Source organism: Morchella importuna (genome assembly GCF_003444635.1).
Source record: "Morchella importuna strain M04M26 chromosome Unknown Morimp01GS022, whole genome shotgun sequence".
Classification (NCBI taxonomy): domain Eukaryota; kingdom Fungi; phylum Ascomycota; class Pezizomycetes; order Pezizales; family Morchellaceae; genus Morchella; species Morchella importuna.
Window position 1 is genome coordinate 694,811 of NW_025763419.1, and position 24,547 is coordinate 719,357.

The window sequence follows — 24,547 nt, forward strand, 5'->3', positions numbered from 1 at the left end:
AAGACTCAAAAGCATATATAACCCCCCCTCTCCCCGCCCTCAAGTACATATACCTCGACAGAAAAACTTGTTAGTACCATTCCCATCGAGTGACACCCCATGAGTCCCCGCCGAACGAGCCGCCATGCTGCGGAACATCCCGAGGCCGGCCGCGCCTTTTTTCCCTCCTAACTAGCGCATGCAAGGGGTGATCGGTGATTGGGTTAGGGCCTCCATGTTGCGGTAGTGTAGTTAGCCTTGCTTAGTGCGAAGCTATGACGGATTGGGGCGGATCGTGGTTCTTGCATCGTGGTTGGATCACCTCAGTGGTGGCCTTTTTGCATGCTCATGTCCAGGCAGCTTAGTAACAAGGCCTACCATAGACTCCTGCCATGTGATGATTCATCGTGATGGGCGTTATAATTTGCCCTATCTGGATCCTCACATTGGTGACGTCTTGTCTCGAAAAAAAATATTGATTACCTAGGCCAGCTAAGTGAGTAATTAGGTAGTTGTGACGGCGACTACACTACATTCCCCCACCTGTATTTGGAGATTCAGCAGTTCAGTAGGATGGTTATACGAAAATCGTCCACTCGTACTTCTAATAACTTTGAGGATAGACCTTAATTTCACTCCAATAAAAATATACCATCTCGATTCTCAAAAGAAAACGAAAAGGAAAAGAAAAGAAAAACAATAACTCCTAACCCGTTCCTTCTCCCAATCGATAACGAATAAAAACAAAACTCCTTTTATAGATACCCCCGGCCTTCCGACCCCGATGTTGTTGTGCTCCCCTTCTAGTTGTGAAATTTATGCCCCCAGATAGCGTGACAAGAGTAGTAGGAAACCCTAAGAAACCCCAGCTATGAGGGGAGGTAGATGGTAGTAGCCATGCATGCAATCAATGAAAATAATGAAAAGAAAAACTAAAGAAAAAGAAAAAGAAACCCAATTGATAAAGAAAAAACCAATAATATAGGAAAAGCGGAAAAGTTAAAAGAAGAAAAAAGGATTACAAAGTGCCTTAAAGATGCAGATTTCCAAAATCGTGTAATATAAAAAAGAAGGTAGGATACAAAACTAGAATCACCTTATAAACAAGGGTTCTTAGCTTGTGGTACTTTTGAAAAAAGAAGTAAAACCTAGGTGTACTCAGCAAATGGACGTATATATCTATACACCACTCCTGCACCTATTATTTGAATAAGAAGGAAATATTCCGAAATTCAGGGTGAATCAATCCGAGTCGCTAGCCTCTCCGACAGTGACAACGTTCATCCTCAAGATGACCATTCCAGTGGATCCAAACATTTCCTTTCCGGAAGGCTTTGAAGTTGTTGTAGTTGTAGTAGTAGTAGTGGCAGTCGACTCCGCTCTTCCCATAATTCTCCCGCTCTTCCTGGTCTCCACGACCTTTTTCGGAATGGCAGGCTTGTTTTTTGACTTTGGAATAAGCTGTTTTCTAGCCACAGCTCTTCCAAACTCCCAGTCAGCGTCGATACGGGCCCGGGCCTTTTCACGGCGCTGGTCGTAATCGGTGACGAAATCATCGGGGATTAATCTCTTTTTTGAGATTGATAAAGCGATATTTTGCGGTTCAGGAGCAGGTGCATAAATCAAGCCTGATCTGGCCTGATGCGAGACTTTATTATCGTTATGATAATGGCTGGAAATATCTAAAAGACCTTGCCAAGTCCTAGGCACCTCCGATTCGGAAGTGATGGATGAAGTGATGCCATAATGGGCTGGACGGCCACCATCAGAAAGTTGAGAGGGGCCGGTATCAGACCCGATACCGAAGGCATAAACGAACCAGTTCTTGCTGTTTGTTTTGTATTTGGTTGTAGGATACTTAATTTCATCTTCCTCGATGGAAGTAGTAATAGCAGGTGTGATAGTGGTTTTTCTATCAGTGGCGGGAGTGGAGGATGATTTCTTATGGAGGAGGGTAGTGTTGAAGTAATGAGACTCCATGCGGAGCTTCTTCTTTGAACGGTAGGTTGGGGCAGGGGTAGGTGCAGGGGAAGTATGAGCGGAGATGGGGTTTGAAGACATTTTTATGCTATGAGGGGGTGGACGTATTAAGATCGATCGATCGTAGAAAGAAAGATCTTATGGGAAGAGATGATGTATGTTACGTGGGGAGTATATGTGAGTGTATGTAAGTATGTACGTACGCGGGAAGACAGTACAGTACAGACAGGTAAACAGAAATGTGTGGTGCTTTAAGAGTGGAGGACTGGGGATAGGATAGAAGTGAAGTAAGTGTTTGGTTGTGGGGTTGTTGTGTGTAGAGGAAGAAATAATGGAGGGGTGGTGTGTATGTAAGTAATTTCAAGTAACAATAGCGTGTGGCCAAGGGTTGAGTTTGTGGAAGGGTTTTTTTTCTTTTCTTATAAAGCCCAGTAGGGAAATCTCGGGGAGCTGGAGATGAAAAAAAAAAAAAGTGGTTCCTGCAGCGTTTGCTATGCTCTGCTAAGGCTGCGTGTTCTTCTTGATTTCTTTGCAGTGAGTTGTCTGCTGTGTGCAAGGATTTCAGTCTGAAAGACTTACAGTTACTTGGTATCTGGTTGGTATGTAGGTATGCGGTTCAACTTCGAACGGTGGAAGAAGAAGAGGTTGATCAAATAAGAATAAGGGATAGGGGTGATAGATGCTGCAGATTATTTTGCTGCTGCTTCTCTCTTTTTTTTCTCTGCTTCTACGTACGCGTTATTCAACGAAACGGGTGAAGCTGATAGAGATGAGGTGGTGAAAACCAGAAACCCCCCTGCACCGTTGGAACTCAAGTGAGGTGGTCAAGTCAAGCAAAAAAATGAGGGAAGAGAGCCGCGTCGCGTGGCTACATGCTTCACCTAACCTCAATCTAGCTCTCTCTTTCTCTCTATCTCTTTCTCTACTTCAACGCAACAAATATATCTAGATCTGGAAACAATTTCATGCTATGACATCAAAGCTCATTACATTATATCATCTAAATTCTAGCTTCCATCATCTCGCTGTCATGTCTGTCAGTCTTGTTTCACATACCCCAACTCCGTCTTTCCCCCTCCCCCCTTCCGAAACGCAACGGTTTCCTGGCAGCGGTTAAAATATGTAGGTATTTTGTTTCCAATGGGACCTGGCATGGGCCCGGGTTTTATTTACGCAGCTTCATCTTTCTGCGTGCGTCCCTAAAAACCCGATATAACGGTAGAATTGCAGCAGCGGGTAACCATGGTATTCAGCCTCTATCTAAACCTTCCTTCCGAGCAAGAAACCCAGATTCAAAGGATTGCATGATGATATGACGCCCGGGATGAAAGTGAAAAGATTTCTATGCAATTCTAGCTTCTTTACCATGGACGGGACCACTCTAAAACTCCGACCTCGGGTGCATTCGGCATCACTAGAAGCTTTGGTATTCTGTAGATCAAAACCGGATCATTAATAGCGTACCCGTGGATAGCTTCATCAGGCTACCAAAATAACGCACACATCCCACTTTGTGAGACCCTTGATTGTATATGGTGGGGTGACATCTAATTCACAGATTCAAGACTGTCTATTGTAGCATGTTGTATATATGTAGCCTGATCATATTCTACAAAAAGGGATATATGCATACATGTATCTGCTCACTCAGTGCGAAATGCGTTCATAACACCATAGAATTGTAGCTTCTCAGTCGCCGTAATAAACGGCCAAGAATGAAAAGTGTCCATGGCTGCCTTCCACCTGTGCTACCTTTGTCGTGAATTGCTCTTCTTTCCGTACCGGAAATGTTATGGCCCAAGAACGGCGCTAGCGGAAAAGAGAGGTGGCCAGGCTAGAGTTCACAAAAGGATGCCTGGAGTACGTAGTCTGAATCGAAACGACACTCCCCCGGTGGCATCTACATGTACCTGCTCTAGAACAGTTTCAGCCTCGTTCTCCTACACCAACCAAATTATGTTTTATATTCCACCTCGAGCTTGATGCTGATTTGGTACGTGAATCCATCCATCACGACGTCGACTCTCAGCATCGAGAGGATGAAAACCCATCATCTATCAAACAAAGGTATTCTGACAGCAGCAGCAGAGCCTCCAGGCATCTCGCCATCGTGAAAATGGACCGGCCCGTACGTCCCCATGCCCGCCTGTTTACTTTCGGTGTAAGATGTGTAGCAGGTTGATTGAGCATGAGACTGTTGACTAAGGCATGTTTCAGCGTCTATCGACATCCTTATAGATGAGCTAGAGATTCAACGGGGCGCCCCAGATACACAGTCTAATTCATCCATATTCTCAATTCTTGAATAGAATATAGACTTGCCCCCCCCCCCCCCCCCAAAGCAGCAGAATCGACCTAGGGGCATTTTCTGGAATTGAGTTCGCTGTTCCTGATATGTGGGCTACTACCGCAAGTCGAGACATTGACACAACATGGCTGCATGTATCAGAGAATAACCGCATTGAAGGGTGAATCTCAGAGGTAGGGCCCGTTCGAATTTAAGTTGTTTCTTACTCCCCACTGGTGTTGATTCCATTTCGTAGTTCCGGAATGAATTGAATCCCTGCATGACGGGCCAGGTTTAGCCACACTTTGTTATCCGTGGCCACCCTGACAGGGCTTGGCTCCAAGCTGTACAATTCTAAATCGAGTGATCATTCATGAACAAATTTGATTGATTGATTGATTGATGGTTTATTTCTAGTTTGTTCATTCTATGCATGCAACCTTCTGGTGACAAATTCGGCTGATTGATTGATAATTGATTTTATTCATCGAGTACATGTATGAATAAATTAGATAAGTTATCGTTAAGAATTAATTATTCTACAGAACAAGAAAAGAAAAGGAGCGAAATCCATCATCTACTCATGCACAAAAAAAACATTATGATTACAAGAAAAGAAAATTCGGCCTACACTGGAACTTAGTCCATAGCGAACCTTCCCAAGAACTTGAAAGTCTTGAGACCCTCCTCGAACTCATCTGCAATATCCTGCGCAGAGGTGTTCGCATCTCTCACATATACACCATCCTGCTCCTCAATCGAATTCACATCAAAGGCCTCGATAGCAGTACCAATCACACCAACCGGTTTTCCGTACAGGAACGCATCACGGACGATGGAAGCTGGGCGCTGTGCCGGGTATAAACTTGACGCCTTGGAGGAAGGTGCAAATAGATTTTGGGTTCCATCAACGACAATGATACCATCGAAGAGTACAGCATCAGATGCCGAGTAAGTCTGGTCGATGCCCTCCTGAATGACCTCTCCGATGATAACCGGGTTTGCGCCCTTCTCCTTGAATGCCGCAGCGATAGCCTCAGCTTGAGCGATCGAGCTAGAGCTGGATGTGCTAACAAGGATACCGACTACAAGGGTAGCAATGGTAGGAAGGGGCTCAGAGAATACAGAGACGCCGGATGTCGTGTTGTCGTGGTAGTACTTTGAGTCGGGCTCCGGAGCAGCAACTCCAATGGCCATGGCGACACGCTTGGCGAGGTCGTTTGAAATCTTGTTAAATTGAGCAATTGAAGCTTCACGGACTGCCACGGATGAGATCTTTGAGAGCTCAAATCGGGCGGCGTTGACAACTTGCTGCTGCTCGGCGGGCAAAAGGGAGTTAAAGAGGAGACGGGGCTGGGTCCAGTAGTCAAGGAAGGTGGGGGAGATGTCACGGACATAGGCGGCATCAACAATGCGGCGAGCGGGGGCGGAGAAAAAGCCGTTACCGTGGGTCTGGTTGGCCTCCTTGGGGGAGCCGTTGTTAAGGCTGTTTACGCTGTATGCAATCTTGTTGAAGGGGATCATCATCTGCCCGGCGCCGTCGCGGTTGTTGTTGTGGACAGGGACATGGGGGCGGTTCTGTAGGTTGAAAGTTAGTACTAATCTCCACCAATAACAGTAATTTAAGTACTTACAATCGGGAGCTGCTCAAAGTTGGGACCGCCGTGGCGGTTGATTTGAGTATCAACATACGAGAAGAGACGTCCTTGAAGGAGTGGGTCATCGCTGAAATCAATACCACGGACGACATGACCAGGACAGAACTGATACCGGTTAGCTGTTAACTCTTCAAGAGAGAATAGAAGGGCGGAAAGTTTACCATAGCCTGTTCAGTCTCCGCAAAGTAGTTCATTGTGTTCCTGTTCAAGACAAACTTTCCAATTGGCGTAATCGGCACCAGCTCGACTGGCACGATCTTAGTCGGATCCAATAAATCAAAACCCCATCTCAAAGCGTCGCTCTCATCCATGATCTGCACACCAACTTCCCATTCCGGGAAGTTCCCGGACTCAATGGCCTTGAAGAGATCTTCACGGTGATAGTCGGGGTTCTGGCCGTTAAGAACTAAAGCTTCCGACCACACTAGGGATGCGAGACCTTGCTTGGTCTTGAAGTGGTATTTGACGAGCTTGGATTCACCGTCATCATTGACGAAACGGAAGGTGTGAATTCCGAACCCATCCATATGGCGGAAGGAGCGCGGGATACCGTGGCCGGAGAGTGCCCTGAATAACAAATTGTTAGTCACCCGATGAGACATAATAGATTTTTCGAGTAAACTTACCACATGAGAGTATGCATAGTGGACGGATTCTGACTGAAGAAATCCCATGCAGTGTCGTGAGCTGTAGCTGCCTGTGGAATCTCGTTGTTGGGCTGCGGCTTCACAGCGTGGATAAGATCGGGGAATTGCATGGCATCCTGAAGGAAGAAGACAGGGATATTGTTGCCGACAATATCTGGGAGGGATATACATTAGTTACTGGCGATCACCCAGGAAAAACAATCTTTGATGGATAGGGTTCAAGGAGGGAAGGTAAGGGAACACATGGGGTACAAACCATAATTCCCTGCGTCAGTGTAGAAACGCAGCGCAAATCCATGGACATCTGTTTGTACAATTAGTATCTGGACGCAAGGAGGCCAAGACGCCATGATTACACATACCTCTAACAGTGTCCGCACTACCGCGAGATCCGGCAACTGTTGAAAACCTCAAGAAAACCGGGGTTTGCTTTCCCTCTTTTCCTAAGAACGACGCGGCAGTGATGTTGGACCAGTCCGCATAGGACTCGAAGTATCCGTGTGCAGCAGCACCACGAGCGTGGACTAAACCATAGTGTGAGTAAGACAACTAAAAATAAGGGATTGAATGATCAGTAGGCTAGATCGTCATTACCTGCACGCTCAGGCACACGCTCATGGTCGAATCTTGTGATCTTGGTCCTTAGAACAAAATCTTCCAAGAGAGTCGGCCCTCTCTCGCCGGCCTTCAATGAGCGTCGGTCCGAAACGGGAGTACCAAAATCGGTGGTGGTGTAGACATCCGTATCGTCGACCACGAATTGATCGAGGAAGCCATCGTCACCTGGAAGACGATCTCCTTCATAGTCGCGCTTCTTCAAGTCTGCCCCGCCGTCCATGAAGGGGCAAGCCGCATGGGCAAGCAGCGCATTGAGCAAGGTGTAGGTAATGATCGAATGCTTCATTGTGAATTGATGTGCAAAATCAAACTGCTGTGAAGCAAGAAAGGTGGGGAGCAGAGGAGAGGTGAGCCGTGGGTTTATATATCTTGTTACCTTAATTCACCTTGCACCTGGTTGGGTGAGTGAGACAATGGGGAGACTAGTTCTGGTCCAGTGGGGTTCAGTGCACCTAGCGTAGGTTGGTACTTCCCGCCAGCAGGTGGGCCATACTCTACTGACTCGTGTGTACAGAATTACTTTCTTAGATTGAGTCAACTAATGAGTGCAAATGCATTTCTCAGCTTAGGCGGGATTAATACAGCCCAGGCTTATGGGCTTACTTCTGAGATGTTTTTTTTACTACAGATTATTCTAGCGGCCATGGCCTGAACCGAAAACATCGATTGATAGGATGTATGAGGTATGCACTTGTCTAGAATTCCAGGTGCTGTAATCATCCGCTTGGCATTTTCTAAGCCCTGGTACCTGATTTGCTACTGAACTAACTTGTTCCCTGTTCTATGCGTAAGGGGAAAAAAGAATGTAGGTAAGATAATTATATACCTTCCAAGACTTTAGTACAGATCTCCAGCTATCGAGGTTTGTAATACCATAGGAGGCCTGACACAGAAGAGCCGACTAAAAGATGAAAATTAAAGTGGATACCCACTTGAATAATTTCCATAAGTTATAAAAGATGTGTGGATGAGAAAGCACCCATATTCTAGACTCTAGCTTACGTTGAGTGAGTTGTTCATAATCCGGTATAAAAGTCGTCTCCACGTACTGGTACTAAAAAAAAATAAGGGTCTTGGCGAGATGTTTACTGACATTACCTAGGGCTTGGCATCGACCTTCTACTCTAACCAGAGTGCTTTACTGCAACCCGGGAAAATCGATGTCAAATTAACCTGCCAGGAACATGATGTATTCACTGAAACTACTATTCGCGCCAAGAGGCATTTATAACAAGTGATGATAAGGTTTTAATTCTGCAAGCACAAATCTGTACATGCACCCCGATCGAGTGGCACAGAGCGGACGGAATTCTCTCCATGTGTAGAGTAGGTAGAGTACAACCCCACCAATTGATGGACAATCATTGCTCTTTGTTATTTATACTCTGTTTTAGAGTATGTCTACCTACGTGGGTACCGTGGTACTGGTGACCCCCTTTCTACCTGTCCATATCCCTTAATCTTTTTAAACTTCAATTCAAAAACTGTTGTACAACATGCACAACGTAGGGAGCTACAGATACCTAATCTAGAGTAGAGGACATCGGACGGAGCCACCGCGGTGACATGGAATAACCCCCGGGGTAAGCACCTATATTGTACTTTACTCTTCTCCTCGGTGTCATCCGTGCTGGCTTGCCGAGTGACGTTCCTAGCCCACAACTTTCTTCAAGCACCCTGGATACCGTTGTGACCATGTAGGTACCTACCTACATGTACTCCACTCCTATTGTTGATCGGCCTTCTTATGGCAAGGTACCCGGGAAAACTAACCAACTCAACCGACACCACCGGTTACTAATCCTGAACAGTCTGGAACACTTGGTTATAAACATCAAATTCACCAACCACCAACCACCTTGAAAGATCTTCCTCTGCCAAGTAACGGCATCAACCGACTTCCTTACTGGTACTTTTCCATGTCGTCACCAATAGGAACTTCGGTATTAATATGACATGTTAATATGGCTGGCTGGTACCTTCGCTCCCATATTGACGGATGGGTACACAAGTCAGGAGAAATTCAAGATTCTTTCCTTTCGGGGCTTTCATCCCAAATTTGGGGCGGGAAGTGGGAAAAGAGAAAAGCACAAATGCAGGCAACCCGCATCCGAAAGCTGAGTTTAAAAAAACGAAAGAAAAAGGGATTTATAGAAAGAGCACGGTGGTGGCTTGGATAAACAAATCTGCAATCGCAAAATGACGATTACCACTCCAAGTGCAATTATCCCGAGTTTCCCTATCCACACACATCAGCATATGCAATTGCCTGTTTTCCTTGGGAGCTCGAGGCTTACGTGTGCACGCCGTTACATACATACGTTTATGTATGTATCTTGGCTTGGGAATGGGACCGATTCACACCAGATCCATCCATCCAATCCCAGTCCTTTGAAACATCAGCAGTCGAAGGACCGTGCAATGGATCATCGAGCGCTTAAAATATAGCTCTAGCCTTTGGTTAACGTCCATAACGTGACATGAGCGTGACTGCAGCCGTCACACCCTCCAATCGCGTAATAAGCACACACAACAGGTACTCATAGCTTATTTCGGCGACCTGGAACATGTGCGTTGTTGATGTTGCAGAGCGGAAAGGGCACCTCATTGATCACCGAACGCCCATACCAAAATACACATGACTTACTTCTACCTACTCGACTTGGAGATCACGTATCGAAGTAAGAGAGTAGCTCGACCCCTTTAAAAAAGGGAGCTTTGGGAAAGAGGTTCCGGGGCGTTGAAAAGCAAAAAGAGTGTATTTCGGCGCGACACTAAAGTGCCGATACCGGTGTTTTCCGCGGGTGCCCGTATTCAACTGGTGATTCTCGTATGTTTAGTAGGTAGGTTAGTTAGATGGTGGTTGTTGCCAGCCTAACTCCTTCCTCCTATGGTATGCAGCAACAGAAGCAAGCAACTGCTTCGTCTTTAACTAGCTCGGGAGGGAAATATACTGGTCGATCTTACTTGACACGATTGATCTCACATGCATAAGTATCTTTCGTGAATTCAGAGCACGATAGGGTAGGACGTAGATAAGTGCTGACCAGCTTACTAACATAAGAAAAAGGCATGCATTCCGCGATGAAAGGAGGTCGGAGCTCGCTTGTGGGGGGGGGGGGGGGGGGTAGGATAGCTATCTGGGGAATTATATTGGATTAATTACAATGACAGAATCGTAGCCTGATCATGACCTGGGGTTTTGACTAAAGATTGGATCAGATCACGCCAGACAAGATTCGCCATTTTCCTCTTGGGCCTTTGTTTGTGTCTTGCGACTGGCCTCTTTTTTCTTACAATTGGGAACGTGGATAGGAATGTTTCCTTGAGCTTCCCGTCCTGTAAGGCAATTTTTTAGAATAAGGCATCACTGGTGAGTACTCGTAGCTTTATAGCGTTTCCGAACACGACCAATATTGCATGACATACGAAAAAGCGCCAAATCAACCTTTTTGTATGTCATGCAATATTGGTCGTGTTCGGAAACGCTATAAAGCTACGAGTACATAGAGCAGGGTATCGATGTGGATGTATCTAAATATACACAACCTACTGATCTCTTTTGGGTTGAGAGTCCTCACGTTTCAACTGTCCCGGCCGGCGTCCTGCAGCCAGCAGACTGGCGGCGAATTAGATGACGTACAGCATGGTTCGCTAGATAGAGTAGAGTACGTGCATATTTGGGTTTGGAACTACATTCGCGACTTTTCTACTCTGGGCACTATGTACTCTAGCTAGAGTAGCTATTGAATTTCAGCCATCCGCCAACCCACATGATGACTACATATCTCTCACACCTTCTTACTCTCTTGGTAGAAGACAACCAAGACGCTTAAAGCTTACTGAGAAAATCCATCATCATCATCCTGAATCTTTTGGCGCAGCGCAGCCCACGTAGGTACTTGGCTTTGTCTCTTTATTTTTTGTGTTGGTGATCACGATCAAGAATGTGTATGTATGCATAAGCTTTCTGCAGTTGGCGGGCGGTTTTTACAAACATCGGAAACTCGGATTTCAATGGAATGGAAGCTAGGTAAATAGAGTAGAGTAGAGTCTTGGGTAGTTAGATTCTTGTTCGATCGAAACTCTAGCTAGAGTTTCCGATAGACTAATAATTACACTCTGCCCATCCCGTGATCCCAGCATGCCAATGATCAAGCAACAGGAATGACAAACTCCATCTGGCCGTAACTACTTAGGTAGTCAGCTTACACCGCTGCTGGTGCCTGCGGGAGCTTCTTCATAAGATTCCTCCTCGCTGGCTCTATGGCCTGATGCCACGCCTTCGCCATCCCAATCGGGAACTCCCCATCCTCACTTCCCTGCACCAGCCCGGCCCAAGTCTCATCCACAAAGTCCGCCAACGGCATTCCTATCTCACTTCCGTTCTCAATATCTATCATCACCAGCATTAGCAAACCCCGAACAAACAGAAAAACACAATAGAAAGAACTACGCAAAACATACCCGGCTGAAACTCCTTATCATGCAACTCGGTCTGCACCGCCGGCGGCATCACCTCCAGCACCTGCACCCCCGTCCCCTCCAAGTGGACTCTCAGCGCCACCGCAAAATGGTGCAGCGCGGCCTTTGACGCGCAGTAGTTTGGGCAGCGCGACAGCGGCACGAGCGCCAGGCCCGAGGTGACATATATCAGCGCCGTCTTCTGCTGCTCCGACGACTTTGCGAGGAGGAAGGGGAGGAAGGCGTGCGTGAGGTGGATGTGCGCCGTGTAGTTTGTTGTGAGCTCCGTCTGTAGCATGGCGAGGTCGACGCCGGCGGGCTTGGAGAAGTTGAAGCCGCGCTGGATGCCGGAGTTGAGGAAGAGGGTGTCGAGGGTTGGGTGTGAGGCGGTGATCCTGTCCCGGGGGGTGTTAGTGGTGAGTTGGTTGGGGGCAAACAAGCAAACAAAACGCGGGGAGGTGGGGTGCATACTTTGCAGCCCAGCTTGCAATCTCATCCAGCTTCGTGATGTCGAACGTATACCAAAACAGCTTCCCCTCCTTGCACTTGTCGCTATACTTCTGCGCAATCTGCTCCAATCGAGCCTGCCTCCGCCCCACCAGGATCACCGTCCTGCCTTCGGCGAGGAACCTCTCTGCCATGGCGTAGCCGATGCCGCTGGTGGCGCCGAGCAGCAGGATGGTCTGGTATGGGAAGTTGGTAGTGGACATTTTGCTTTTTCTTTTCTGAATAACTTGTTGATGTGGGTAATTGCTGAAAAGACCTGTATGTAGGTATGATACAAGCTTTTTATATAGATGCGGGGAGGGGGGGCGACAGTGACGTCGGGGATGTCGGATAGGGATTTAAGCTTTCGGCATCGTTATCCCCGACTCTGCATAGCTTCCCTCTTTCTCGACCGAGAAAGTCGGTCTGATCTGATAGTCCATGTCCGACATTTTCAGGGAAGCTGGATATCTCGGCCATGAATCTGGATTACCAATTGTTCCGCACAGCCAAACCCAAGAGCTGCGAACTTTCGAGAATCGGTATATAGAACCCCATCCCGTCAAGGGAGGAGTAATTGACCGTTAGAGTCGCACAGTTGCAAGCAGAGTCACCGGAATTAGGAACATCATGAAACTAGCTCCGTCCGAGGGACAAAACTGTTAGGTGGCATTGCATGAACCCTAACCCTTAGTATACCACGGGTATGATGAGTGATAATCTGTGATCTGCGAGTGTACCTACTTCTATCAGTGTGCATGTTGTCTCTCGTCTCGTCTCGTCTCGTCTTGTCTTTTCTCGTATGTAAGGGGAGGTTGCGACAGTAGGTGCTGTACCTGCATACCGGGCTCTGTGTGTGAGTGTGCGTGTGCGTGTGTGTGTGTGTCCCTTGCTTGTTGCCTCCTGTTGATTGTGCTGTGTGGTTGGTTCGGCGGAAAGCTTGTTTCTGTCGCGCAATGGATGTACGTATTCTACGTGTCTAGCGTACTCAGACAATTACCTACATACTTACTCTCTGGCGCAAATTGATGGCATTTCCCGCCCTGAACTGAACTGTAGGAGGGGAGATGGACGTCGGAAATGATGCTGTTTTTTTCTTTTGCTTTAAATTACTGCCCCTGACCGATCGCGATGCATGGCCTCGAAGTATTGTAGAGTAATAGCTGTTACTTCGACCTGGGCGAATCATGTCAATTGCAATTGATCATGCCGACATCCACTTCATTCCAATGGTCTCTATACTCCTACTCTACATCGATGTTCCTCTCGGATCAGAAAATTGAATCTTCAGCTCCTCCTTTCTCCCCCGCCTAGAGTAGAGTGCAGCACTATGTCGCTTCCCGTTGTGCAGGTACACAATTCGAGGCCGACAGTTCCAGTTTCGTCCGATGGCCGCAATTCAAGCGCTATATATAGCTCACCTATATATGCTCTACTTACGTGGTGGAATGTCCACCAGCTACTGAGCTAGTGTTAACCGAGCGAGAGAATTAAGGATTCAGTGGCAATGGAGTGACAGTGACAGTGACAGTGACAGCTGTAAATTATTTCCCAGGGATTGGATAGATATTTCCAACTCCGAATCGCTTGCTACTTTTCTAGAATCGGTGTTGTTTTTCGCTTCGTATCCCCCTGGAGAGATCTAGAGGGAGAGAGTTGTGTAGGTTTTGAATGATGCTCTTTTCGGGCGTAACTGAACACCCGTACGAATCTTCAGCCGGTGACCATGGCATGAAGATAGACAATTTCCGTATCCGGTGGTGGTCTCAATTGCACCATGTTAGCCTCATGATCAGGAAGGAGCCCTATTCTACTCTAGAGCAAGCACAAAAATCAAAGCGGAGGCTATTCTTGCCCTTTTTTCTTTTCCCCGAGTAAAATAACCATCTCATCAGTCCGTATACGTCGACGTCGCGGCTTTCATCCGGCCGTGCTAATGATAATATGATGTTGGTTAGAAATCCAGCAGCAGATTTCAGCACCGATTACGAGGCAGTGACCGTAGAATAATACACCTCTACCTGCACTTTTGGGATCAAAAGATTTCTTGTTTTCTATTTGTCATGACTGCTGCAGCCGCAGTAGAAAAGCGTAAAGTGCAAAGTGCAAGAAGGATTTTGGATCGAATCGCACACTTTCCCATAGCCCGAGATCTAGAGTCCGGGGCAGGATATGTAAGTAAGACAGTCCCTGTAGATTAAAACAATATCAATATAACTGCTTAAACATAATAACCTATTGTCGCGCGCGTAAAGAAGCCATTTTACATACAAGCATATATCACCAAAAGGGCTCATGTGGAACTTGAGTCTGGTGAATCCTCATCCCAGCGAATCATTGTCTCTCCACCTGGACACGAACTCCGGACTAGATCCTGGGGATTCAATTGGTGGAGATTGTAGATCTGATCGCCGCATGCGTGCACTGGTTGACCGATCTCTTAAGCGGTTAGCGCCAATATATTGTAGCAGCTGAATGTTGTTATTTGAGATACTGATGCGCGATAGCTTGGTGACAGCTATGTATTACATAAATAAAAACTTAAAGGTTGGGTACTTAGGTATTGCGATTTTTTATTACCTCTTTTGTTGCGACCGTGCTCGAACGTTCTTTGGGAAATTTTGGATTTTAGTTTCCGTCATCGGAGGTCACTCGGCTTGATCGGAGCTGGTGGGGTAATCATCACGCAGTTCGCTGAAGGTAAAAGTACACCATCGACCACAATACCTCCAAGCCAATCAACCAAAAACCCTAAACACCATGCATTGTTGCGCACTGGCTTGCCTTGTGTCTTTCGAACCTCTTATCATCATAACAAAAAGAAAAAGAAAAAAGCGGGGTAATATATACAGCCAACCACATGCGTAACTACAAAAAAAAGAAAAAAAAAGAAAATAGAGAATCTACCATAAACGCCTATTTCATATAATCGACTTTATGTCTTTTTTTCACTTATTAAATGTAAATTTATCCTTAAAGTTACCCAGTCGCTGAAAGACATTGCCCTTTGAGTATCCGGGATCCCGTACTATTACTGCGTCTTGGAACTTTTGCCGCTTTGTTCGGCCGTTCCAGAAGCCGAGGACTATGGTGGGGATTATTAGGCCGTGTGCAATTGTGCACATACAGGCAGCTACCCAAGCTCCTCTCTGTGTGCAGTGTTAGTGGAGTAATCTCGGGGTAGATGGATGAATGGCAGGATGGCTTTAATTTACCTGTTCGCTACAATGTTCGGCAAAGTCCATGATTTCGATGTCTTCCTTCTTTTGAAAGCCGGTGTTGCAAACCCAGAACCTTTGGGGGACAGTCAGCGGTGAACTACAACCACCAGGAGGATTTAACAGGAGCAATTGGCACGTACATCGACTTTGGATTCCTCTTCTCCTCCGATAGAGTCAGAGCCACCAGCCCGCAGATAAAACTAATCATCGAATGCAGCAATGCCCCAGAAGCAAGGAGCCTATTCGTCAAATACCTCCCCTACAGCATCACTCCCCGTCAGCCCTGCGTCCGCGCCAAATCCACACAACCAGGAGAGGGGACTACAAACATTCGGCCAAAAGCTCACTACCAAAAATATCGCATCAAGTAAAAATATATAAGAACTAATGCTCAGCAACAATATTGTCGGTGTCAATGACAGCTCCGAATTCCACAACGGGCCCCCCTCACTGTTCTCTTTATCCTTTGTATCGACATAATGGAACAATATGTGCCCCGCCGACCCTAGCACCGCGCCTGCCGTCACCAGCGAAAACATACGCAACACCACCCGCGGTCGCGAAAGCAGCTTTGCACGGTCGGTCTTGAAGGTCTTGAGGATCGACTTGCGTGGCGGCTGAGTAGCCTTGGAGAGGAGCTTGATTGTCTTTACGCCAGTGAGAGGCCGTACTTCGATTGGCGGGGGGGAGGGCGAGCGGCTGTTCACGCCTGTGTAACCCTTTTCGGTCTTTTTAAGGGTGCTCTCGTTGTCGTTGTCGTTGTCGTTGTCGTTGTCGTCGTTATCGTCGTTATCTTCTTCATCGAAGTAACCACCTTCTTCTGGTTGGGGGGTTAGCTATTTGCAATTATAGAATGCGGGGGTGTAAATACCGTCGAGAAGACCAGACCCCTCAACATCTCGTAGGTCTCCTTCATCAGTGCTCATCGTCTGGCTCCTCGGCCGTCGACCCGTGGAGAGGGTTGAGATGTCTCGGAAGCCACCTGAAGCCATCTTGTTCTCGATGCCAATCCGTGATTAATATTATTATATGGGATGTGGAGAATAGGTGGAAAGACGATAATATCTCTGCTGTCTGAATTCACACACTCAATAGCGGAGCTCGTGAGAATAAACAAACTAGCTACCAGAAACCGGGGGGAGGAGGGGGGTTTGATCCAAAAACCCTAAAGCAAGGCAAAAAAAAAGAATGCGGGCAGGACGCGCACAACTCACAGTTTATATAAATCCCATTGTCTGTCCAGATCGTGGGTTATCATGTCTGCAGTAGCAGCTGGCTGGGGCTGATTGTGAACTGAGACATCAAGCCAATGCATGTAAGCTTTGCGAGAAACAGAAACCCTTCAAAGCTCGACCACGTTGAAAGGCTGAGGGACACACTTTTACCCAATTGTGATGGGTTGAAGCCACAGAAAGCACCTCCTCCGAATCGGGTCCCTCTTAAAATAGCGTTAGTGCTGACCCACTGCCCGCGCCGCCCCGCACCCATCCCTGCGGTTTTAAGGCTGTGAGCCGATTTCTAAAACGCTTATTTCATCAAGCATGCAGCTTGTTCTCTCAGCTTCAAAACTGAGGGGATAGTTGACTTAGTTTTCCCTATTCAAGAGGGAGGTCCGGAAGCTTGAAGCTGGAACACTTGGCTAGACGACTGGCTGCCAGGTAATTGAGAACAATTAACCATGCTCGCCATGGCCAAATATATCAACATCGTATCAGCTACATACATATTCATAGCTACGGCACAAGAGCTCTTGCCGCAACAGGTCCAGGACGGCTGTTGTGTGTTGTCGGAATGGGAATGTGGCTTTTAATTTTGCTCTAAACGGGAGGATCTCCAGGGTTGGAATGCTTGCTGCTTAAAGAAAATATCAGCCCTATGGAGTTTATTTTTGCCTATGTAGCCTCATTTGTGGCGCAGCGAGCTAACTACATGGTCATGGATTAGAAGTGGAAATGACTGAAAAGTCAATAGTTTTTGTATGTGGTAAGCGTTAGGGCGCTAAATTTCACAAGCACTACCACTATAGCCTAAAAAGTGTATCTCGTTGCTTACTACGGTTTCTAATACTGAGAAATCTTTTTAAGCTTTAAAGTACTTGTTTTTTATAGCCAGCAAGAATTGAATTTAAATTAATGAATTAGCTACTCTCGTATCAAATTACACCATGAAAAAAGAATCGTGCGGAAAATAGTCGGGCCAGTTATTTCCCCAAACGAGCGAAATTTAGAAGAGAAAGAAAAAGATTTGAAAAAAATACCCCATGTCTTCAAATTCTCCTTCCCTACCACTGTGAAGACTATCGTCGTTTCCGGTCCCGGATTACTAAATGAAAACTTTAGTAATCCCTCAAACCATCATCGTCGACTTCAACTTGGTACTTGTAGAAGGCATTCGAGAGGAGCAGATCCTCAGAAGGAGTGAGCTTGAGCTTGGTATCCTTGGTGTTCATGTTTCCAATACCGGTAAACTGCTGAATAACGACAGTGGGGTTGGTATTCATGTTCATGGAGCGAGTATACTGCTGGTTGAATTCAGGGGGGCTGGTATTTCTGGACCTAATGCCGTACTGTTGGTTAACGGTGGGGTTGGAGTTCATGCTCCTGGTGCCAATGTACTGCTGGTTGACTGCAGTGGGACTATTGTCCCTGGCCCCAACGCCAGTATATTGTTGGTTGACTGCAGGAGAGCTGTAGCCACTACGTTGGCCCTGGGCGGTATAGGACACCGGGGTCCCGGGGCTGCGTGTCGGGTAGACGTTGGAACGCTTTGGGGTACCGAGAGCCTCGCCGGAATGATACTTGCCAACTATCTGCTGAGTCCCGTGGTTGATTGCAGTATTCTCGTGATGCTGCAGGTTCATCTGGTTCATCCGCGGAATCCCGATGTATGAATCATCTTCGGGAGTGGCACGCTCCTGGAGCCACTGCTGTGCGTAATTGTAGGAAGGTGGGTTCTGCGGGTTGACCTTGGTGATGTCAAGTCTCTGGCCATTGGGGAGACTGAGGATCTTCCGGGAATCACTCGCCTTTTTGCGTAATCCTGGACCAGAGCGGCGATAGGAGCGGTTATCAGCAGAAGGGTAGGGTTCATCGTAGGTATCCGAGCCTAAAAGATCTGAAACGGCTTTCTCGTGCTGGACATACTCCTCACGGAGACGCGCGAATTCACCACTTGAGTAAGACTCCAGCTGTTGTCTTTGTTCCTGGTGAGAAGGCGGCAGCATAGACAACTTGATCTCATCTTTTTCTTCAAGCTCTCTGTAGATTGAAGTCTCCTCGCAAGGCTTATTTTGGGGAAGGAAATGGTTCGACTTTTTGACCATGGTCATTTGTTCGTGCTTAGCAACTCTTTGAGCATACGCATGCATCGACATCGGCATATCTCCGAAGCCCGGTGGAGGAGCAATGACCCGGAAAAGTTCTGGTTCGCTGTCGGAGCTGTTGTACGTCTCGCCGGAGTGGCAGTTTTCGGGAGTTACTCTGGAACCGGTACTGACTTGGTCCCATGGCTGGGAAGGAGTATTAGAATACCTTTGGCGTTTGCGCTCCTCATCACCTCGGACCCTACTTTCCAAGGCCTCTAGTCTATCGAGTTCCATTTGCCAGAATCCGCCTTCAAGCTTGAGTCTCTCATCGAAGAAGCGTTTGATTTCAGGTGAGTTATGATCGTTTTTGTGCATATATTCTTCATAGTTTTTGCCTTTTGTAACGACCGCGTTGGGTGATTCCGAGTCCTGGGCATGTTGCTTGAAGCCGAACTTTACCACGAGCTCGGTTTTCCAGGCCGGATTTTCAACTGGGGTGGCCAAAGGGTTACGATCAAGGCATTCTGCCAAGGTCAGCCCATCAGTAACTTCGGTTTCAATCTTGGTGGGTTTCCTCTGTTTCTTAGCCTTGGTCTTCCTTCTCCTCCTTCTTTGTGGACGACTACCAAACCCAAACTTTTCAACCAATTGGACTTGGTCACAGTCCATGCCATTCATGAAAAGTGCTTCTTCACCGCAGTCTGAGTCCTCATCATTATCACTAGCATCGGAATCAACATCGTCACACATAAATGGTGCAAGTTCTTCGGATGTTACGATTGGTAGCGGTTCTTGGGCGTTTTTAACATGTGTCTCAAAGATGTGGGTACGGTTGCGACTAATAATGTCGAATTTTATTTTTTTGCATTCACTGGAGAGGTGGCTGTCGCTCCTGGGATTCGGAGCGTGCTGTTCCTCGTCCTTAGAGATGGATGAAAGCGGGCCAATTGACTCTGGACGTGGGAAATGTACCAAGCCAACGTGAGCATAATTCTCAAAAATCTCTGTCGCCTCGAGATACGTCTTCTGTGTGACATATAACTGAATTGCCGGTGATATTGTGTAGTAGTCAGTTAAGACCAACTTACCATCAAGGACGCCCTGCCTCTTGATCTCAAGGCGGATATCGACTGAGCTCCATGGCCTACAGGCAACATGGTAATCCTCACGGTCGTTGTCCTCCAACCCAAGGATGTATTTTTGCTGCGAGTACTCTCTGGGCTCCCTACCACGACGCTTACGGGCCGTGAAGAGACGGCGCACTCTACGGGCATACATCTCATATTGATAGAGATAGCGAACATAAAAGTGGCGGGGCTGGTGGAATTGTTCGGGCCAAAGGCCCATGTTGATGGCCACGAGAACCCACCTTTGGGATTGATCGACGGATTCAAAACCGCCCATGGAAAGAACGGCAATGTAGAGACTCTGAAGATCGAAACCCAGGCCAGCATCCATGGGATCGAAGGCTGGATGGATGGCACTGGGGACCCATGGTGATTTGATGGCGGGATTGGGGTACCAGTTGCCAAGTGTGAACGCGGTAAGGGAGGCAAAAAATTGTGCCTGAGTGATCCTCTCGGGGAGGAGGAAAAGAGTGATTGTATTTAGATCCGCAGCCATGGCGATATTTAAATTAAAACGTGTAGGAAATTACCGGTTGGGAAAGTTTGGAATCCAAACGAATTGTGAGTGATGAGTGATGACCGAAACAAATGTGGACAATCCCAGTTAATGGTAGGTAGAGATGGGGGAAAAAAGGAAAGGAAAAAAAATAGGCTAGGTAGAAATATCCAGAGAAAAGTTAGGCGTAATTTCTTATCAAGCACAAAATGGAGAGAAAACATACACCGCGAATGTGGGGCTAGATAACTAGGTTGGTGTTGTGACAAGATCCAACACCGGGTTGAATCCTGTGCAATGGGAATTCAGTGATTGTGTTTGGCTTAATTTGAATGAAAGATTTGAGTAGCAAAAAGAGAGGATGAATTGAAGAAAGTACTGATGAAAGAATCCAAAGGATGGATGATGGGAATGAGTGAGGATGGTAAGGGAAGAGGAGGTGGAAGGGAGGAGAATGGAGGTAATGAAGTGAAGTGACAACAGAAGAGACGACGAGCGAGTGCGTTGGGCTTGGGTCTGACCCAACAGGCAAGTGTTGGTGTAGGCTAGTGTGATAGAGAGTAGCAGTACCTGGCGGGGTGGAAGGGAAAGGCAAGCCTACATGTAGGCAGCATTGATGAACACATGTACCCACTCGCTGAGTTGACTGCTACGAGGTCACATCAGGAACTACACAGTAAATACATGGATTTTTAGCAGCATTGCATCGTGAACAAGTTTCACTTATGCTTGAGAACCAAAGAACGCAAATGATGCTACATGAAAAGTAGCTATACCATGAAGCACCTATGGGCGATCCAAGTGGGTAGCTAGAGAAGGTGGGTTAAATCAACAGCAAGTCATCATGCATATAGTTTTCAGGCCCTTTTTGTATCTCAATCGTCTCGAGTTGATACTGCCTGTAGATTCGTCTTCAACGAAGTACCCACATGTTGCTCCCGCCTTTGTACAGCCCACGAGAACGAACATAAATAACAGAATCCAAATGCGGTGGGTAGCTACTATGATTTGACTATTGGTCCGATCTTTGGTCTTAGCTTAGCTCCCGCCTATGTTCACCGCTCTGTCGAATTTAGCCTTTTGTCTTTGCCATTAGATCTTTTCAATTGAGGCGGAGAGAAATGTTATAGATTTATTTGGTGGACTGCTTAGATCTAGGATTAGGGAAAGTCGGGTCAAGCGTTCCTTGTGTTTCTTGCTGAAGGTGGCAGCGGGGAGGGGGGATATGTATTCCTGAATGAATTTACATTACCGTCATAGGTTTCTAACATCACCACTCGATCAACCACAAGCCTTTCGCCTCAACACCACATTGCAAATCACCACGAGGCAGTAGCAATCAGGAAAAGCAATAACTCTTTAACTTGAGCGATGCAGGGACCTCTCTGTGCCCCAGTTTAAACGACCCGTCAAAATTCATCTCTCAAAACCCCTAATTACATCAAAAACCGTCGAATATCACCATAAAACCCACCAAACAATAGGATGTCGTCAAATAGTAGGTCTACCGCGTCTAACCCCAAACGTACTTCCTAATAATCCTGCAGTCCCTCCCCGTGTTAATAAACGAAGACAGAAGAGGAAAGGTGTCGTATAATATTCCCTCACGCTACAGGCGGGATCTCACACTCTCAGCCGTGTCTTTCCACGTCATGGGCGGGCGAGTCGTCGTTCGTGATCGAGAAAGTTTAACTAAATAAGCCTCTCGGTTCCACAGATAGAGATTTTGGTGTGGGTGCGGTCCCGGTTTCCGATGTTGATGCCGTGCAAATCTACATGTAACTTCGAAGCGGGCCTAAAGCATAATTGGACAGAGAAATAACGACTCCACACATGAAAGTACGAACTGATGGAGCTGTGGTTGAATCTAATTGATTCTAATCAACTACTTACAACAAAAGAAAAGACGAGTTGTATGAAGAATGATTGACATTCCAGTGACTATCGTTAAAAATAAAAGAATATGTACCCAGAAGGTTGCAATGATAATAATACAAAGAAAAAACAAGGTAGTACGAAGACTAGAGCAAAGACAGAGCTAAGGCTAACACAAGAGAAATAGGAAAGTAAGCCCGACCAGAATCAACAAAATATTTATATCAAAAATCCGGCCCATCTAAAACATAAAAAAATATACAAAAAAATTTGCTGCCTCCCAAAAGAAACCACAAACACCCGCACCATACCCTATATCGATACCACAAGATCAAAAATAAACCTCCCAAAAACAAAAACAAAATGTTTCCCAAAACATAAACGCCAGGCCAGCGAGACCTCTAAACTCTAGATCGCCATCCACCTCTTGTCCGAACTATTAATCGTCGAGATCGTCGACCTCTTTGATGCCCTCCCTAGACTACTCGCCGTTGATAGCGATCGTCCGCTCTCGTCCTTCCATCCCGTAAATAAGCCCATCGGTACATCTACTTCGCTGGACCCACAATGCGGCAACTCTGGTGCTACCGCCGGCGCCACAACCGTATGGTACAGCCGCCCAACAACGCCGCGCGGGTCCGGCCGGTTCTCTGGATCTCGCTGCAGCATCTCTCGACACAGGCCGAGTCCATCAGAGAATGGAATGTCCATCTTCTTCCTTGCATCTTTCATGAGGCTATCGGTGATCCACGTCTCGACCTGGCCGAGATTTGAGTGGAAAGATGAATCCGGGGGTGCGGATTCACGGGAGCGACGGTTCTTATGGGATCGGTGCGAGGCAAATGCGGTAGTCTTGCGTTTTGCGTGGAAGGTGAAGATCTCCAGGAAGATACATGCGAGTGAGAAGACGTCGGATTTGGAAGGGTTGGAAGCGAAGGCTGTCCATTGCCCGATTTGGGTGCTGTTGGTGATTGAGATACTGTCCTCCGAATGGGTTGATGATTTGCGGTAGGTGCGTCCGGAGAATATAGTGTTTGTAGGGGGGCTGGAGGATTCTTGGGATACGAGCGTTCGCTGCCAGAGCTCTGGGGCGCCGTATTCGTAGGCCTCCATGTCCTGGATTCCACCACAGTTGGGTGATTGCGGGATGTTTTGGGTAGGATCTAGGCGTTTCGAGTTGCTAATGTCCGAGAGGAAGATTCGGTTTGTTTTTTGCTCGATTATAATTGAGGATGGCTTTATATCGCCATGTGCAATTCCTCTGTCATACAGGTATGCTAGAGCATCGCTGAGACAGAGCACCCAATTGAAGATTATCCGTCGCCGTTCTTCTTTGGTATTCGACTTCCATGTTGTGGGTGGGTACTGAATAAAAGACTTGATATTGAGTTCGAGTGCCGGCGACAAAACAAGAAATCCCACATTCTCATGTGTGTATGAAAGATGCAGCTTCACTATATGGTCGTGTGTGATTGAGTTAAGGGTTTCGAGCTCTTCAAGGAAGGATTCGACTGGTAACTGATGGCTTCCGTATCCTAATGGCACCCGTCTTCGAGAATAATACACTTCCCGTGATCTTGGGAAGTAAACCTTCTCCACTGTCTGCTTCGCCGACCCAGGTTGCGTCCGTCTCGACATAACCTCCAATGGTACCAACTCCTCATCCTCAAAGTCCGTATGCTGTCCCTCCGCTAGCTCCCTAACCAGATACGCATACTGCTTCTTTGCAAACTTCTTATCCTGTGACACTGCCGGAAGCTCCAACCTCTCAATCGTTGCCATCGACAGCGGCAGATCCTCGTCGTCCCACGATCCATCAATGATGTTGAAAATATACTCTGGGCATCCCAGATCACACAATATCAGGAAAAACTTGCGTGTGTGCTCCACAATCCACTCAGAATAGGTTGCCTCTGTGAGGCCTTCTCCAAACTTCAAAGGTTCCTCTAGCTTACGCCTCAGCGCACTGTCGGTGATGCGTTCTCGTATGTATCTGGGGCAGACGGTTTCCTCAATCTTCTGCTCATCCCACCAGGTCGAGGTGAGGACTACTGGTGGTGGAAGGCTAGCGCCGTGGCCTCCGTATCCGTACATGCTGTGGAAAAAGTCTGCTCTTGCTGGGTCGGCCATCGTGAGGGCAGCCATGGGAGGAGCGGTGCAGGGCGGACCTTATACTAAAGATGATTCTCTGCTCTCTCTAGAGTAGTTTGCAATGATCACTAGGGACGCTATGGGGATCGGTTTAGTTGCCACCAGGCTAGGAAAAGTGTGGGATTTTTTTGCGCTTGGGAAAGTGACCACATGTGGGGCCCGTGAAACATTTTAGGTCCCCGAAAAGAATAGCCTCCCCCAGTGGCCCGAGGTTGTCCCAATGGAGGTTGAAAGTACGTACATGCAGTAAGAAC

The 24,547-nt window shown here is 47.1% G+C and overlaps 6 protein-coding genes across 6 annotated transcripts; all 6 read right to left on the reverse strand.

The window, feature by feature from the left end:
- Window positions 1-1,221: 1,221 nt before the first annotated feature.
- Window positions 1,222-2,040, reverse strand: LAJ45_07209 (uncharacterized protein; the record flags this gene model as incomplete). Its single annotated transcript, XM_046116768.1, has 1 exon — window positions 1,222-2,040. One exon carries the CDS (start codon window positions 2,038-2,040, stop codon window positions 1,222-1,224), a length of 819 nt encoding a protein of 272 aa, XP_045970170.1.
- Window positions 2,041-4,885: 2,845 nt separating this feature from the next.
- Window positions 4,886-7,455, reverse strand: LAJ45_07210 (uncharacterized protein; the record flags this gene model as incomplete). Its single annotated transcript, XM_046116769.1, has 7 exons — window positions 4,886-5,824; window positions 5,881-6,009; window positions 6,066-6,471; window positions 6,531-6,705; window positions 6,808-6,855; window positions 6,914-7,075; window positions 7,146-7,455. 7 exons carry the CDS (start codon window positions 7,453-7,455, stop codon window positions 4,886-4,888), a joined length of 2,169 nt encoding a protein of 722 aa, XP_045970171.1.
- A 3,922-nt stretch (window positions 7,456-11,377) lies between these two features.
- LAJ45_07211 (uncharacterized protein) lies at window positions 11,378-12,343 on the reverse strand (the record flags this gene model as incomplete). Its single annotated transcript, XM_046116770.1, has 3 exons — window positions 11,378-11,565; window positions 11,637-12,028; window positions 12,105-12,343. The coding sequence occupies 3 exons, from the start codon at window positions 12,341-12,343 to the stop codon at window positions 11,378-11,380; spliced, it is 819 nt and encodes a 272-aa protein (XP_045970172.1).
- A 2,724-nt stretch (window positions 12,344-15,067) lies between these two features.
- On the reverse strand, window positions 15,068-16,332 carry LAJ45_07212 (uncharacterized protein; the record flags this gene model as incomplete). Its single annotated transcript, XM_046116771.1, has 5 exons — window positions 15,068-15,268; window positions 15,335-15,413; window positions 15,481-15,599; window positions 15,670-16,160; window positions 16,212-16,332. The coding sequence occupies 5 exons, from the start codon at window positions 16,330-16,332 to the stop codon at window positions 15,068-15,070; spliced, it is 1,011 nt and encodes a 336-aa protein (XP_045970173.1).
- A 1,343-nt stretch (window positions 16,333-17,675) lies between these two features.
- LAJ45_07213 (uncharacterized protein) lies at window positions 17,676-20,267 on the reverse strand (the record flags this gene model as incomplete). Its single annotated transcript, XM_046116772.1, has 1 exon — window positions 17,676-18,938. One exon carries the CDS (start codon window positions 18,936-18,938, stop codon window positions 17,676-17,678), a length of 1,263 nt encoding a protein of 420 aa, XP_045970174.1.
- Window positions 20,268-22,550: 2,283 nt separating this feature from the next.
- LAJ45_07214 (uncharacterized protein) lies at window positions 22,551-24,287 on the reverse strand (the record flags this gene model as incomplete). Its single annotated transcript, XM_046116773.1, has 1 exon — window positions 22,551-24,287. The coding sequence occupies one exon, from the start codon at window positions 24,285-24,287 to the stop codon at window positions 22,551-22,553; it is 1,737 nt and encodes a 578-aa protein (XP_045970175.1).
- Window positions 24,288-24,547: the final 260 nt, after the last annotated feature.